Source organism: Odontesthes bonariensis, chromosome 13, assembly GCF_027942865.1.
Source record: "Odontesthes bonariensis isolate fOdoBon6 chromosome 13, fOdoBon6.hap1, whole genome shotgun sequence".
Lineage (NCBI taxonomy): Eukaryota > Metazoa > Chordata > Actinopteri > Atheriniformes > Atherinopsidae > Odontesthes > Odontesthes bonariensis.
Window position 1 is genome coordinate 38,828,632 of NC_134518.1, and position 15,012 is coordinate 38,843,643.

The 15,012-nt window shown below is 44.8% G+C and overlaps 1 protein-coding gene across 2 annotated transcripts in view; it reads left to right on the forward strand.

The window, feature by feature from the left end:
* rnf130 (ring finger protein 130) overlaps positions 1-14,430 on the forward strand; it is a 32,343-nt gene extending 17,913 nt beyond the window's left edge. For both annotated transcript variants that reach the window (XM_075482060.1, XM_075482059.1), the window contains 7 exons: positions 3,263-3,454; positions 6,390-6,640; positions 8,691-8,762; positions 9,309-9,391; positions 10,132-10,228; positions 11,413-11,596; positions 12,359-14,430. In XM_075482060.1, the coding sequence (XP_075338175.1) occupies positions 3,263-3,454; positions 6,390-6,640; positions 8,691-8,762; positions 9,309-9,391; positions 10,132-10,228; positions 11,413-11,596; positions 12,359-12,471 (992 nt within the window). In that variant the 3' untranslated portion in view covers positions 12,472-14,430. The remainder of the gene's footprint in view (positions 1-3,262; positions 3,455-6,389; positions 6,641-8,690; positions 8,763-9,308; positions 9,392-10,131; positions 10,229-11,412; positions 11,597-12,358) is intronic.
* Positions 14,431-15,012: the final 582 nt, after the last annotated feature.

A 15,012-nucleotide genomic window follows, 5' to 3' on the forward strand; every position in this document is an offset into this window, starting at 1 on the left:
AACAACATTAAGAACATTGACCGAATAACACTAAGAACATTGACCGAACAACACTAAGAACATTGACCGAACAACATTAAGAACATTGACCGAACAACACTAAGAACATTGACTGAACAACACTAAGAACATTGACCGAACAACACTCGGAACATTGACCGAATAACACTAAGAACATTGACCGAACAACACTAAGAACATTGACCGAACAACACTAAGAACATTGACCGAACAACATTAAGAACATTGACCGAATAACACTAAGAACATTGACCGAACAACACTAAGAACATTGACCGAACGACACTAAGAACATTGACCGATCAACACTAAGAACATTGACCGAACAACACTAAGAACATTAACCATACAACACTCGGAACATTGACCGATCAACACTCGGAACATTGACCGAACAACACAGAGAACATTGACCGAACAACACTCGGAACATTGACCGAACAACACTAGGAACTTTGACCCAACAACACTCGGAACATTGACCGAACAACACTAAGAACATTGACCGAACAACACTAGGAACTTTGACCCAACAACACTCGGAACATTGACCGAACAACACTCGGAACATTGACCGAACAACACTAAGAACATTGACCGAACAACACTCGGAACATTGACCCAACAACACTCGGAACATTGACCGAACAACACTCGGAACATTGACCGAACAACACTAAGAACATTGACCGAACAACACTCGGAACATTGACCGAATAACACTAAGAACATTGACCGAACAACACTAAGAACATTGACCGAACAACACTAAGAACATTGACCGAACAACACTAAAAACATTGACCGAACAACACTAAGAACATTGACCGAACAACACTAAGAACATTGACCGAACAACACTAAAAACATTGACCGAACAACACTAAGAACATTGACCGAATAACACTAAGAACTTTGACCCAACAACACTCGGAACATTGACCGAACAACACTAAGAACATTGACCGAACAACACTAAAAACATTGACCGAACAACACTAAGAACATTGACCGAACAACACTAAGAACATTGACCGAACAACACTCGGAACATTGACCGAATAACACTAAGAACATTGACCGAACAACACTAAGAACATTGACCGAACAACATTAAGAACATTGACCGATCAACACTAAGAACATTGACCGAACAACACTAAGAACATTGACCGAACAACATTAAGAACATTGACCGAACAACACTAAGAACATTGACCGATCAACACTAAGAACATTGACCGAACAACACTAAGAACATTGACCGAACAACACTAAGAACATTGACCGATCAACACTAAGAACATTGACCGAACAACACTAAGAACATTGACCGAACAACACTAAGAACATTGACCGATCAACACTAAGAACATTGACCGATCAACACTAAGAACATTGACCGAACAACACTAAGAACATTGACCGAACAACATTAAGAACATTGACCGAACAACACTAAGAACATTGACCGATCAACACTAAGAACATTGACCGAACAACACTAAGAACATTGACCGAACAACACTAAGAACATTGACCGATCAACACTAAGAACATTGACCGAACAACACTAAGAACATTGACCGAACAACACTAAGAACATTGACCGATCAACACTAAGAACATTGACCGAACAACACTCGGAACATTGACCCAACAACACTCGGAAAATAATCAGCAGACTACCGAGTGTGGGTCCTTTAAAGGATTCTCCTGAACTATGGAGCTCGCATGAGAATGTTGCATTAATCCTTTAATGTAAGAAACAACTCCTGGAACAGTTCATAGATCACATCAACGTTGGCTCTCCAGGTTCCTTTCATTGTCAGCCATGTTTTAACTTTGTGCTAAATGAACATCTGCTAACATCTGTATGAATGCTAACAACTCAGATGAAACACGCTGTAAAACTGTAGCTGCAACATTTAACATTCTCAGATCAAGCTCTAACCTATACTTTTATTTCTCTATGTTACACCTGTTAATATTGGAATGTGTTTCAATCAATAACTCTCCTTGTGTTAATCCAAGTCAGTTAAATTAATTTGTTTTATAAAGCTTATAAAGCTTTTTAAGGCTCTTAATCCCTCAACAATCTTACAGTTTTGTCTTCTGATTTCTGGCTAATTTGGAAAAGTGGAATTCTTTTTAACTCTGCTCTCTGTTGGTAAGCAGAGTTTTATTTATTTATTTATATTTTATTTTGGACCATGAATTATTTGCATCACCTTTACCTGATTTCACATAAATAATATTTCCTTCTGATATTTTTCATGAATCATTTTCTGGTTTCTGTTCTGATGTGAATGAAATGTTGGTTCGTTAGTTTCACAAACCATTGAATTCTGTTTCTTATTTACATTTTATAGTGTCCCAACTGTTTTGGAACTGGTGTTGAAGTACGAACGGTTTATAGATCCGCCCTAATCCCACCAGCCATGAAGCTGGAATAAATCTGGTGTCAGAGCAGCTGAAGCTCAGAGTTCGTCTTGTGTCAGTGGACGCTGCTGTTTGGCTGCGTTTATGTGGTGTTTGTTAGCGTGTTTGTTAGCGTAGCGGCTTTATTATCCGTCTCATGGAGACACTGCGGAGGTTTCCAGCTCATGAAGGACGCAGCATCTCTGAAGTGTCAGATTACAGTCAGGCGGTCCAAGGACACTGCAGCTGCTGCCACCGTCTGCTTCACAGAAACACAACATGTCAACATATTAAATATCATGGCGGGGATATTAAAGGGAGCTAAATAACAGCTTAAAGAACACATTGAGCTCAACTATTATTACTACAGATGCTTCCTGTTACAGTAAATAAAGTCAGAATCACTGAAGTTAAACTTCAGGTTTGAAGCTGGAGCAAAGATTAATTCTGTTAAACTGAGTCAAAATGTCATCATTTGGTTGGAAAAGGGGTTAACTTAGGGTTAGAGTTAGGTTAGGGTAAGGTTAACCCTAGGTAGGGTTAGGGTTAACCTAGGGTTAGGGTTTCCCTGGACCTGGTCCCAGCAGATTCTGTAGCAGGGGTTAAAGATGAGCTGAGGGGTTAAATGTGTTGAAGGTTTTTATTTTCCACTTGAGCTCAGATTGAAAATAATTTTGGGTTTTTACATCTTTGACTGATTGTTCATATCAAACCAGAATTAAATTCCTTTCCCAAACGTTCATCAGACAGCCGTCACTGTCTTATTGATGCTTGGTTTGAACTGATGTTGGGTAACCATGGTAACCACATGTCTCCTCAGTGGTGGACCGGCAGGGCTGCGATCCGAACACTCGCTTCCTGGTTCCTCCCCGGAGCGTCCACTGGGTGGCGCTGCTGCAGAGGGGAAACTGCACCTTTAAAGAGAAGATCCTGAAGGCGGCGGCCTACAACGCCACGGGGGTCCTGATCTACAACAACTCCACCAACAAGACCGTCAAGATGGGCCACGAAGGTCAGAGTCCACCAAACACAGTCCACCTACACCCAGGCCCTGTTCTAAAGGGTTCTAAAGGAGGGCCGACACCCTCAGAGACCCGTTCAGAGGGTTCTGAAGGAGGGCCGAGACCCTCAGAGACCATCAGAGACCCGTTCAGAGGGTTCTAAAGGAGGGCCGAGACCCTCAGAGACCATCAGAGACCCGTTCAGAGGGTTCTAAAGGAGGGCTGAAAGAGGACGAGGGGGGACTGAGCTGTGGCTTTTTGGCAATCAATGAGTCTAAATTTAAACCAGCGTCATTATAGATGAGGTCACTGTGACCTCACAGTGTGTGTTTGCAGCTCTGTGGGCCAAATTACAAAAGGAAGGACACATCATCCTGTACTGAGCTGGATGTTTCATTCAATCAGAAAATAGAGAAACAAAATTAAGTCTTTAATTTCTTTATGTTTTATATAAAAACAGGAAACAGCTGATTCACTGAAACATGTTCCAACATGAACATAAACCCAGAATCTGAGGCAGAACCAGAGTTAGTTCAGTTCTGAGCAGCTTTAAAGTGAATATCTGCAGATGTTTCCATGGTAACAGCTGCAGAGAGTCACTGAAACATGTTCCAACATGAACATAAACCCAGAATCTGAGGCAGAACCAGAGTTAGTTCAGTTCTGAGCAGCTTTAAAGTGAATATCTGCAGATGTTTCCATGGTAACAGCTGCAGAGAGTCACTGAAACATGTTCCAACATGAACATAAACCCAGAATCTGAGGCAGAACCAGAGTTAGTTCAGTTCTGAGCAGCTTTAAAGTGAATATCTGCAGATGTTTCCATGGTAACAGCTGCAGAGATTCACTGAGACATGTTCCAACATGAACATAAACCCAGAATCTGAGGCAGAACCAGAGTTAGTTCAGTTCTGAGCAGCTTTAAAGTGAATATCTGCAGATGTTTCCATGGTAACAGCTGCAGAGAGTCACTGAAACATGTTCCAACATGAACATAAACCCAGAATCTGAGGCAGAACCAGAGTTAGTTCAGTTCTGAGCAGCTTTAAAGTGAATATCTGCAGATGTTTCCATGGTAACAGCTGCAGAGATTCACTGAAACATGTTCCAACATGAACATAAACCCAGAATCTGAGGCAGAACCAGAGTTAGTTCAGTTCTGAGCAGCTTTATAGTGAATATCTGCAGATGTTTCCATGGTAACAGCTGCAGAGATTCACTGAAACGTGTTCCAACATGAACATAAACCCAGAATCTGAGGCAGAACCAGAGTTAGTTCAGTTCTGAGCAGCTTTATAGTGAATATCTGCAGATGTTTCCATGGTAACAGCTGCAGAGATTCACTGAAACGTGTTCCAACATGAACATAAACCCAGAATCTGAGGCAGAACCAGAGTTAGTTCAGTTCTGAGCAGCTTTAAAGCGAATATCTGCAGATGTTTCCATGGTAACAGCTGCAGAGAGTCACTGAAACATGTTCCAACATGAACATAAACCCAGAATCTGAGGCAGAACCAGAGTTAGTTCAGTTCTGAGCAGCTTTAAAGTGAATATCTGCAGATGTTTCCATGGTAACAGCTGCAGAGATTCACTGAAACATGTTCCAACATGAACATAAACCCAGAATCTGAGGCAGAACCAGAGTTAGTTCAGTTCTGAGCAGCTTTAAAGTGAATATCTGCAGATGTTTCCATGGTAACAGCTGCAGAGAGTCACTGAAACATGTTCCAACATGAACATAAACCCAGAATCTGAGGCAGAACCAGAGTTAGTTCAGTTCTGAGCAGCTTTAAAGTGAATATCTGCAGATGTTTCCATGGTAACAGCTGCAGAGATTCACTGAAACATGTTCCAATATGAACATAAACCCAGAATCTGAGGCAGAACCAGAGTTAGTTCAGTTCTGAGCAGCTTTAAAGTGAATATCTGCAGATGTTTCCATGGTAACAGCTGCAGAGATTCACTGAAACATGTTCCAATATGAACATAAACCCAGAATCTGAGGCAGAACCAGAGTTAGTTCAGTTCTGAGCAGCTTTAAAGTGAATATCTGCAGATGTTTCCATGGTAACAGCTGCAGAGATTCACTGAAACGTGTTCCAACATGAACATAAACCCAGAATCTGAGGCAGAACCAGAGTTAGTTCAGTTCTGAGCAGCTTTAAAGTGAATATCTGCAGATGTTTCCATGGAAACAGGAAGCAGCTGATTCACTGAAACATGTTCCAACATGAACATAAACCCAGAATCTGAGGCAGAACCAGAGTTAGTTCAGTTCTGAGCAGCTTTAAAGTGAATATCTGCAGATGTTTCCATGGTAACAGCTGCAGAGAGTCACTGAAACATGTTCCAACATGAACATAAACCCAGAATCTGAGGCAGAACCAGAGTTAGTTCAGTTCTGAGCAGCTTTAAAGTGAATATCTGCAGATGTTTCCATGGTAACAGCTGCAGAGAGTCACTGAAACATGTTCCAACATGAACATAAACCCAGAATCTGAGGCAGAACCAGAGTTAGTTCAGTTCTGAGCAGCTTTAAAGTGAATATCTGCAGATGTTTCCATGGTAACAGCTGCAGAGATTCACTGAAACATGTTCCAACATGAACATAAACCCAGAATCTGAGGCAGAACCAGAGTTAGTTCAGTTCTGAGCAGCTTTAAAGTGAATATCTGCAGATGTTTCCATGGTAACAGCTGCAGAGACTCACTGAAACATGTTCCAACATGAACATAAACCCAGAATCTGAGGCAGAACCAGAGTTAGTTCAGTTCTGAGCAGCTTTAAAGTGAATATCTGCAGATGTTTCCATGGTAACAGCTGCAGAGATTCACTGAAACATGTTCCAACATGAACATAAACCCAGAATCTGAGGCAGTTCTTTGACCTTTTTCAATAACCGTTTCTGTCAAAGATTCCTGGTTCTGATTGTGGTTCTGTGTGCAGGTACTGGTGATATCGTGGCGGTGATGATCACGGAGGCTTATGGTAAAGAGATCCTGGCTCACCTGGAGCGGAACCTGACGGTCCTGGTCTCTGTAGTCGTTGGCCAACGTGGTTCCACCAAAAACATCAATCGAGGCTCGCTGGTCTTCGTCTCCATCTCCTTCATCGTCCTCATGATCATCTCGTCCGCCTGGCTCATCTTCTACTTCATCCAGAAGATCCGCTACACCAGCGCCCGCGACCGCAGCCAGGTACCAGCTGCACTGGGCCTCAGAACCCCAGAACCCCAGAAACCCAGAACCCATTAGATGTTCTGAATGCTCAATACCCCCGTTTCAGGATTAATTTAACTCAGTTTTATTTATAAAGCTCCAAATCACAGCACCTGTCATCTCTTCAAAGATACAGTCCAATTCAAGCCAATTACAATTCACTGTGATACAATCACAATCCAAACAAATTCAATTCATTAAATTCTAAATTAGTCCAATTCATTAAATTCTAAATTAGTCCAATTCATTCAATTCTAAACTAGTCCAATTCATTCAATTCTAAATTAGTCCAATTCATTCAATTCTAAACTAGTCCAATTCATTCAATTCTAAATTAGTCCAATTCATTCAATTCTAAATTAGTCCAATTCATTAAATTCTAAATTAGTCCAATTCATTCAATTCTAAACTAGTCCAATTCATTCATTTCTAAATTAGTCCAATTCATTCAATTCTAAATTAGTCCAATTCATTAAATTCTAAATTAGTCCAATTCATTAAATTCTAAATTAGTTCAATTCATTCAATTCTAAACTAGTCCAATTCATTCAATTCTAAATTAGTCCAATTAATTCAATTCTAAACTAGTCCAATTCATTCAATTCTAAATTAGTCCAATTCATTAAATTCTAAATTAGTCCAATTCATTAAATTCTAAACTAGTCCAATTCATTCAATTCTAAATTAGTCCAATTCATTCAATTCTAAACTAGTCCAATTCATTCAATTCTAAACTAGTCCAATTCATTCAATTCTAAACTAGTCCAATTCATTCAATTCTAAACTAGTCCAATTCATTAAATTCTAAACTAGTCCAATTCATTAAATTCTAAACTAGTCCAATTCATTAAATTCTAAACTAGTCCAATTCATTAAATTCTAAATTAGTCCAATTCATACAGAGCCAATCAAAAAAAGGTTCACCCTAATCCTAATGGAAGCATGTCTAAAGTAAAAAGAATCGGTCCAAGCACAGAACCCTGAGGAACTCCATGACTTACTCTGGTGTGTGAGGAAGATTCTTCATTTACAAGAACAAACTGAAATCTATCAGATAAATATGACTTAAACCAGCCTAATGCAGTTCCTTTAATCCCAATAACATGTTCAAGTCTGTGTAATAAGATACTGTGATCGACCGTATCAAATGCAGCACTGAGATCCAACAGGACAAGCACAGACACAAGTCCGCTATCAGAGGCTAAGAGGAGATCATTGGTAACTTTCAGCAGTGCAGTTTCTGTGCTATGATGCACTCTGAATCCTGACTGAAACTCTTCAAACAGATTATTTCTGTGTAAATGATCACAAAGCTGAGCTGCAACTATTTTATAAAGAAGTTTAGACATAAAAGGGAGATTGGATATAGGTCTATAATGAGCCAACACTTCTGAGTCAAGAGTAGGTTTTTTAAGTAAAGGTTTAATTACAGCAACCTTAAAAGTCTGAGGTACATATCCTGTCAACAAAGACAGATTGATCAAATCCAATATGGAAGTGTTGATTAAGGGGAAAACTGTGGGAGAGAAATGTCATGACATGGCCTAATTACATCGTGTGCCTTGTTGTTCAGTTCATATGAATATTGTTTAAGGTTAGAATGAGCTTGTTTACGATAATGGCGAAAGCCAGGTGCCTTCGAGAGATTGGGGCTTGAGCCACGTACGCATTGTATGATACAGAACGGTATAAAGGCTTGGCACAAACTGAGGTCAGAGGGAATTTCCGGACATTCTGAATGCACATGTCTCTGTGACGGTTTGTTCAATAAAATTCCCCATGAGAGGCTGACCACGCGGATCCGACTCCTTTTTCTCCACAACAAAACCTCTTTGAACAGTCTGGTTGGGATTGGGTCTAAAACACAGGGAATTAAAGAGTGAATTCTGTGGCTGGTGGACAGGTGTGTCCCTGTGGGCGGTGCCCTCAGAGACGTTTGGTCCCGTTAGTCTCAGGCATACCTGTGTTCAGGTGTTCAGGTGTCCGCACACCTTTGAGTATCTGACGCTCTCTCCTTTCCGTTCTGCAGCGCCGCCTCGGCGATGCGGCAAAGAAAGCCATCGGGAAGCTGACCACGAAGACGGTGAAGAAAGGAGACAAGGTAACCCAGAGGTTCTGCTGCAGCCCGGTACCGGTGGGACATCCGGACCCAGAGGTTTCAAAGCCAGTACCACACACCCACCCAGGGCCACCCCACCTAGGACCAGAACCCCACCTAGGACCAGAACCCCCACCTAGGACCAGAACCCCCACCTAGGACCAGAACCCCCACCTAGGACTAGAACCCCCACCTAGGGCCAGAACACCCACCTAGGATCAGAACCCCCACCTAGGACCAGAACCCCCACCTAGGACCAGAACCCCCACCTAGGGCCAGAACACCCACCTAGGACCAGAACCCCCACCTAGGACCAGAACCCCCACCTAGGACCAGAACCCCCACCTAGGACTAGGGTTAGTTCAGAGCGCAGGGACCCCAGGAGGTTCAGAGCCCAGGGACCCCATGAGGTTCAGAGAGAACCTCTTATTGTTTCTGTAAAGTTCTCACACACCTGTCCCATGTTCAGGTGTGCACAGCCGGTAGTTAAATATAAAAATAATAAATATAAATATAAATGAACATATGTATCCTTTGTGTGTTTGGAAGGAGACGGATCCGGACTTCAACCACTGTGCGGTGTGCATTGAGGCGTACCAGCTGAATGACGTGGTGCTGATCCTGCCCTGCAAGTGAGTCCGGCCGACAGCCTCTGATGTCATCGTTCTATGACATCATCACGCTCAGACCGCTTTTCTGTGTTTTTGTTTTTTTTGGATCTATGTCCTGTTCTGTCCTGGCTCATAGCAGCATGGTTCAGCTTCATACGTCTGAGTAACACCGGGAAAAGACACGATTTTATGGATTCATTCATCTTTTTAGGACCTTAAAGGGACAGTTCGCCTCTTTTGGGGTGGGAGGAGCCTACAGAAGGGGATCCGGTGGGAGGAGCTTACAGAAGGGGGCCCGGTGGGAGGAGCTTACAGAAGGGGGCCCGGTGGGAGGAGCTTACAGAAGGGGACCCGGTGGGAGGAGCCTACAGAAGGGGACACGGTGGGAGGAGCTTACAGAAGGGGGCCCGGTGGGAGGAGCTTACAGAAGGGGGCCCGGTGGGAGGAGCTTACAGAAGGGGGCCCGGTGGGAGGAGCTAACAGAAGGGGGACCCGGTAGGAGGAGCTAAAAGAAGGGGACACGGTGGGAGGAGCTAACAGAAGGGGACCCGGTGGGAGGAGCCTACAGAAGGACAGCTGGGGGGGGGGGCATTTTACTCTGCTTTAATGGACCTCTGGTCCTACAGAACCAGGCAGCCCAACATGAGTCTGACAGTTTTATTAATGATGATTTTAGGGGTCCGGTTGTATATTTTATTTCCAGGCCGTATTATGTCCTCAGTCCCTCAGCCTCTGATTTCTGGCCTCTGTGTCCCCTGCAGACACGTCTTCCATAAAGTCTGCGTGGACCCCTGGCTGAACGAACACTGCACCTGTCCCATGTGCAAGCTCAACATCCTCAAAGCGCTGGGAATCATGGTGAGAACACACCTGTGGAACACCTGTGAACACACCTGTGGAACACACCTGTGAACACACCTGTGAACACACCTGTGGAACACCTGTGAACACACCTGTGGAACACACCTGTGGAACACACCTGTGGAACACACCTGTGAACACACCTGTGAACACACCTGTGACCACCTGTGGAACACCTGTGGAACACCTGTGAACACCTGTGAACACCTGTGGAACACACCTGTGAACACACCTGTGGAACACACTTGTGAACACACCTGTGGAACACACCTGTGAACACACCTGTGAACACACCTGTGAACACACCTGTGAACACCTGTGGAACACACCTGTGGAACACACCTGTGAACACCTGTGGAACACACCTGTGAACACACCTGTGGAACACACTTGTGAACACACCTGTGGAACACACCTGTGAACACACCTGTGAACACACCTGTGAACACACCTGTGAACACCTGTGGAACACACCTGTGGAACACACCTGTAGAACACCTGTGGAACACCTGTGAACACCTGTGAACACCTGTGGAACACACCTGTGAACACACCTGTGGAACACACCTGTGGAACACACCTGTGAACACACCTGTGGAACACACCTGTGGAACACACCTATGGAGCACACCTGTGGAACACACCTGTGGAACACCTGTGAACACCTGTGAACACCTGTGAACACACCTGTGGAACACACCTGTGGAACACACCTGTGGAAAACACCTGTGGAACACACCTGTGGAACACACCTGTGAACACACCTGTGGAACACACCTGTGAACACACCTGTGAACACACCTGTGAACACCTGTGGAACACACCTGTGAACACACCTGTGGAACACACTTGTGAACACACCTGTGAACACATGTGGAACACCTGTGAACACATGTGGAACACATGTGGAACACCTGTGAACACTTGTGAACACACCTGTGAACACCTGTGGAACACACCTGTGGAACACACCTGTGGAACACACCTGTGAACACACCTGTGGAACACCTGTGAACACACCTGTGGAACACACCTGTGGAACACCTGTGAACACACCTGTGAACACCTGTGAACACCTGTGGAACACCTGTGAACACACCTGTGAACACCTGTGAACACATCTGTGAACACACCTGTGGAACACCTGTGAACACCTGTGGAACACCTGTCTCTCTCCTCAGACCAGCCTTCCCTGTGTGGACAGCGTGGTGCTGGACGTGGAGCGCCTGGGTGTGGGTCCTTCAGGCAGCCAGAGGGCGCCACTGAGCGACAGCAGCCAGCCGTCCATCAGCCTGGAGCCGCTCAGCCCCCCCCACGCTGAGACCACGCCCAGAACACCTGCTGACATCACCACCACCGTGACCAGTAAGAATGCAGTTTCACCCACTAGAGGAGAGGCAGCGGTTTGTGGATCTGAACCACGAGGTTCTGTTGAGGCTGAACCTCGTGGTTCAGAATCTGGAAAGCTACAGATTCTGAATCTGAAGCTTTATAGTCCTGGTCCTGGTCCTGGTCCTGGTCCTGGCTCTGGTTCTGGTCCTGACTCTGGTCCTGGTCCTGACTCTGGTCCTGACTGGCTCTGGTTCTGGCTCTGGTCCTGGCTCTGGTCTTGGTACTGGTCCTGGCTCTGGTCCTGGTCCTGGTCCTGACTCTTGTCCTGGTCCTGGTCCTGGTCCTGACTCTGGTTCTGGTCCTGGTCCTGACTGGCTCTGGTCCTGGTCCTGGCTCTGGTCCTGGTCCTGGTCCTGGTCCTGGTCCTGGTCCTGGTCCTGACTCTGGTTCTGGTCCTGGTCCTGACTGGCTCTGGTCCTGGTCCTGACTCTTGTCCTGGTCCTGGTCCTGGTCCTGACTCTGGTTCTGGTCCTGGTCCTGACTGGCTCTGGTCCTGGTCCTGGCTCTGGTCCTGGTCCTGGTCCTGGTCCTGGTCCTGGTCCTGGTCCTGACTCTGGCTCTGGTCCTGGTCCTGGTCCTGGCTCTGGTCCTGGTCCTGGTCCTGGTCCTGGTCCTGGTCCTGGTCCTGGTCCTGACTGGCTCTGGTCCTGGTCCTGACTCTTGTCCTGGCTCTGGTCCTGGTCCTGGTCCTGACTCTGGTCCTGGTCCTGGTCCTGATGTTTCCTCTCTCTCCAGGTGGCGGTCACTTCTTCAGCAGGAACTCGTCGTCTCCTCGCAGCCTCGTCTGTGAGGTGGAGCTGCCGGACCTCCAGGCCTCCATCGATCTCTATGAGGACAACAAGTCCTGAGACCCGTCGTCATGGGACCCATCGTCATGGGACCCGTCGTCATGGGACCCGTCGTCATGGGGACTTAGACCACCGTCGAACTGCTGATGGATGAATGATCTTTTATGGACCGACTAATCAGTTCCCGCTTCAGATCCCCAACTGTGGCCTAGTTCTGATCTTTTAGATTTAGACTTTATTTATTTTCCAGTACATACAAACTGAGAGTCCAGAACCATCTCTTGTTCTAGAACTGGACTCGTGTTCGGTTCCTGTTCCTGCAAAGGTTCCATCAGTTTTCCTTTGGAAAGAAGTTTGAGGGCAACAGTTTGGAAAAAGAAACGCGAGTCTTTGTGTAACTCAGGAAGTTTCTAAAGAATAGTCCCAGTTCCTTCCAAAGTTTTCCGGATCAATGACAGAGTTCCTGACTTCCTAAACGTGAGCTTTCAAACATTTTAATTCTTCCCCAGGTGGCCTCACATGTTTGGACTCTAAAGGGCTTCAATATGTTTTCTGAACTGTTCAGGACCCAGAAAACGGTTCCCGGTAATGTTTGCTTTGTGTTCCCTGGAAGAAGTTTCTAACTTCCTAAAACGGTTCTTAGAAATGTCTCCTAGTTCCTGAAGATGTTCTTAAGTTCGTGGAGTTTCCCGGTGAGTTTCCATAAAGCAGGTCTTGGGTTCCTTACAAGGTTCCTGAGCTTAAAGGACTGAGAAACGTTTCCTAACACTTTAAAATGTTTGTCAGCTCTTAGGTTTCTAAACATATTCATAGTTAAGGGTCATGAGTACGTAAAAGGTGGCCGGAATGGTCTCACTTGGATTTCTCCAAACCTAGGAACCTTTCTCAGCTCCTGCAAAGGTTCCTAGGATCTCTGGAAAAAGTCTGATGGTCTTAAAGAAGCATTTCTGTGGTCTGGAACTTTTGGTTCTCCTAGTTTCTACAAAGGTTCTTCGAATGGTTTCAGGAATTTTTAAAGACTCCTTTTTGTTCCTGTAAAACGGGTTAAAAGATGTGAAACTGAGACTGTTGGACCTGAACCTGAACCTGAACCTGAACGGACCGACAGCTGGTTCTACACCAGAGACTCAAAGAACCTGAACCCAGAAGAGTTCCCGTCAGTGTTTTCTGGTGTTCCATGTTCAGTCATCGTCCGTCAGTCTTGTGGCGTTTGTAACCTAAACTCCTGATTGGCTAATAGGTGATGACATCACAACATCCATCAGATTTAGGAGTCCCCCTTTAGGCCCGCACCTGGATCGGTGCCCAGAACATCCATCAGATTTAGGAGTCCACCTTTAGGCCCGCACCTGGATCGGTGCCCAGAACATGCATCAGATTTAGGAGTCCACCTTTAGGCCCGCACCTGGATCGGTGCACCTGTTTGTATATACTAACCGAGCTTCCTCTTCAGTCACCACATCGCTCCATGTCTTGGACCTGGATCCTCTGCAGGAAACAATCATTTGAACTCTGTTCACCCCCCCGTAGCAGAACATCCAGTTCCTCTGAAGAACAAAGAGACTTAAAGGAGCAGTCCAACATTTGAGGGAACCTTCTGTTGTCTGGAACATTTGGACTTCAGGGTTCTCTGACCTCAGATTTAAAGGGGCATTGCAACCCTGCGTGTTTCTTTCTTTCTGAGTCAGATAATCGCTGCAGAACAAATAACTCTGATAACTGACGTCTGTAGAATCAGAGGGTTTCCTGAAGTTGTGGACTGCTCCTTTAATGTGTATTAAACAGCTTCTGAATTACTCAGCGTGTAATAATTATCAGTATATAATCAGCAGTATACAATCTATAATCAGACTAATGAATAAATATTATCTCAGAAGTGACCTGAAGATGTCCCGAGGGACGCTTTGTCTGTCTGTCTGTCTGTTTGTCTTCATGTGTCTGATGGTGATGAAGGTCTGAGTCCTCTGTATCTGCCTCAGCATCAGGTGTCATTAAAGTGTCTTCATTGTGTTTAAAATACCGAGTCTTGGTTTGTTTCTTCGAGGCCATGTTCACACCTGCTTCGTCCTAGTTCCTTACGCACTTATTTGTTTCCTAAATTATCTTCCCATGTGTCTCGGTACCTAACTTACTGCACTAGTTATGCTCTTAGCTGTTTGGTTTTGGAAGGAAATGCACTTATGATTTCTTGTGACCTGAAGTTCTTTTGCCTACCGATGTGGAACACACTGATTGTAAGTCGCTTTGGATAAAAGCGTCTGCAGAATGACCCTAATGTGATGTGATGTTGATCTGCCCAGTTGATCTCTCTGAACTAACGACAGCAATAGTCTCTTCTAAATCATCAACTTGTGTTTTAGACCCAATCCCAACCAGACTGTTCAAGGAGGTTTTCCCATTAATCAACACTTCCATATTGGATTTGATCAATCTGTCTTTGATGACAGGATATGTACCTCAGCCTTTTAAGGTTGCTGTAATTAAACCTTTACTTAAAAAACCTACTCTTGACTCAGAAGTGTTGGCTCATTATAGAACTATTCCAATCTCCCTTTTATGTCTAAAGTTCTTGAAAAAATAGTTGCAGCTCAGCTTTGTGAT